Genomic DNA, 1,933 nt, shown 5'->3' with positions numbered 1-1,933 from the left:
CGGCCTGCGGGCCTCTTTCCGGTCCCCTCGAAACCGACTTGGCCTTGCCCCTCGACCCGCCGCAGAACAAGCCCGACGACTTGGATGTGTGGCGTCTCCCCGATGACGACAGCGTGCAAAAGTGAGCCCTCCCGGCGCCCCGCGCAGTCGCACCGCCCGCGCTGCGACAGCGGCGCCGCCCGTGCGATCCCAGGGTGTCGGTGCAAAGGAGGAGGGGAGGAGGGAGGGGAGAGGAGAGGCGGGCGGAGTGAGGAGTGAGGGATGGGTCGGGAGGAGTGAGGCAGGGGAGTCGAGGCGGGAGGCGGGAGGGAAGGCGGGCGGGGAGGCGGGAGGGGAGAGGTTCCGCTCACCAGCCTCTCTGCGAGCACCGCCTGCTCCAATCACCCTCTCGTGCGCGACCGCCGTCTCAAACTTCTCGCGCGCCTGCGCCTCCAGGAGGGCCGCTGCCTGCTGCAGCTGCGTCGAGTGCTCCGCGCTCAGCTGCTGCAGCTGCGCTGAGTGCGCCTCCGCCGCCGCCGCCTGCTCCTCGCGGAATCGCTCGACCAGCTGCGCCTCGATCGCAGCCTTGGCCTCCTCGACCGCCGCCGCGCTCGCCGCCTCCTGCCGTCGCATCAGCTCGACGAGCTTGGCGGCGTCCGCCTCCTCCTGGCACTGCAGCGCTTGCTGCAGCCGCGACGCCTCCGCGTCCCGCGACTGATGCGCCTTGAGCAGCTCCATCAGGTGCGTCACCTTTCCCTCCAGCTCGGACGCCGCGGTGGGAGCCGGCGGCGCGCCGTCGCAGCGCGCCGGGGCCGACGGCGAGAGCCTGTGGAGGAGCCGGTGGAGCAGTCGAGACTGCTGACCGCTCCTCCATGGTCCCCCGCCGGTGGACGCCGAGTGCAGTCATCGGTATGCGGGAGGCGTGCTCAAGGGCTGGCGGGGCGGACGCGACGACCTGGCGTTGCCGTCGCGGAGGGCTCGGGCTCGAGTGAGCCCCCCCGGCGACGCGTCGTTGCGGCCGTGGCCGCGCGGGCCACCTGCATCGACGGGCTTCTTAGGGGGGGGGGGGGGGGGGGCGCCAATGAGACGCTTTTGCCCGTCGGCAAATCCATCCGTGTTGGGTCCTCACGTGTTGGCACCAGCTGAAGCGTTGAAGATGAGCGCGCGCGTCACAGCGCAGGCCAGGTCTACACTGGCCGCGGCACCAGCTCCCGCGGTCTGCACGCTAGGAGTGGTCCGCCCTCGCAATGAATGCGGAATACTACTACGAAAAGTACAACTAGTGCGACACACTAGTCACTCTCGTAATCGCGCCAAGAGCGCGGATACACACACAAACAAACAACAGGCGCGGCTATGAATAGCTGCGCATATACAGATAACGACTGTTCACAGTTGGGAGAGAGAGAGTCGTCTCTAACGCTCCCCCCTAGTTGCATCGGCAACTATCTCGGACGACTCGCGCGTCTTCGGCGAAGGCGGTGATGTCTCACGCCTTGCCGACGGTCGCGACGAGCTTGCTCCACAGCCGGGCAGCCTGCCCCTGGAGCGTCACAGCAAAGCCGGGGCCGTTGCTGGCGTTGAGCATGTAGTCGCGACAGGTGAAGAACATAGCTCGTGTCGCCTGCGTCTTGGTGAAGACGTCGGCGATCATATAAGCAGTGCCGACGAGGTACGGCGCGACATGGCGGAGCATGAAAAGGCGCTTGACAAACATGGTGGCACGTTCGTAGTAGCGCGTGCGAGCAGTAGAGCCGGGCTTGACGATGATGTCAAAGACGGCTTTGCAGTCACCGAGCTGGGGCGTGGGGCCTGCGACAGCTCGGCCAGCATCCTCGAGCATGAGCCGGCAGGAGACGACTTTCTTGGCGGCGACGGAGGCGGTGGCGGTCTCCTCTTCGGCGACGCTGAGAGCCTCGATCTTGGACTTGTTGGCGCTCCAGTCGATGGCGCT

General features: G+C 67.3%; 1 protein-coding gene across 1 annotated transcript in view; it reads right to left on the bottom strand.

Moving 5' to 3' along the window:
- EMIHUDRAFT_438021 (hypothetical protein) overlaps positions 1–1,015 on the bottom strand; it is a gene marked incomplete at its 3' end in the record, with an annotated part of 1,380 nt that extends 365 nt beyond the window's left edge. Inside the window, exons 1-2 of the mRNA XM_005762149.1 lie at positions 872–1,015; positions 351–834 (exon numbers count right to left, since the gene is read on the bottom strand). Of these exons, the coding sequence (XP_005762206.1) occupies positions 351–834; positions 872–886 (499 nt within the window). The 5' untranslated portion in view covers positions 887–1,015. The remainder of the gene's footprint in view (positions 1–350; positions 835–871) is intronic.
- Positions 1,016–1,933: the final 918 nt, after the last annotated feature.

Source organism: Emiliania huxleyi (genome assembly GCF_000372725.1).
Source record: "Emiliania huxleyi CCMP1516 unplaced genomic scaffold EMIHUscaffold_69, whole genome shotgun sequence".
NCBI lineage: Eukaryota > Haptophyta > Isochrysidales > Noelaerhabdaceae > Emiliania > Emiliania huxleyi.
This window is presented reverse-complemented; position numbering and strand designations above follow the sequence as displayed.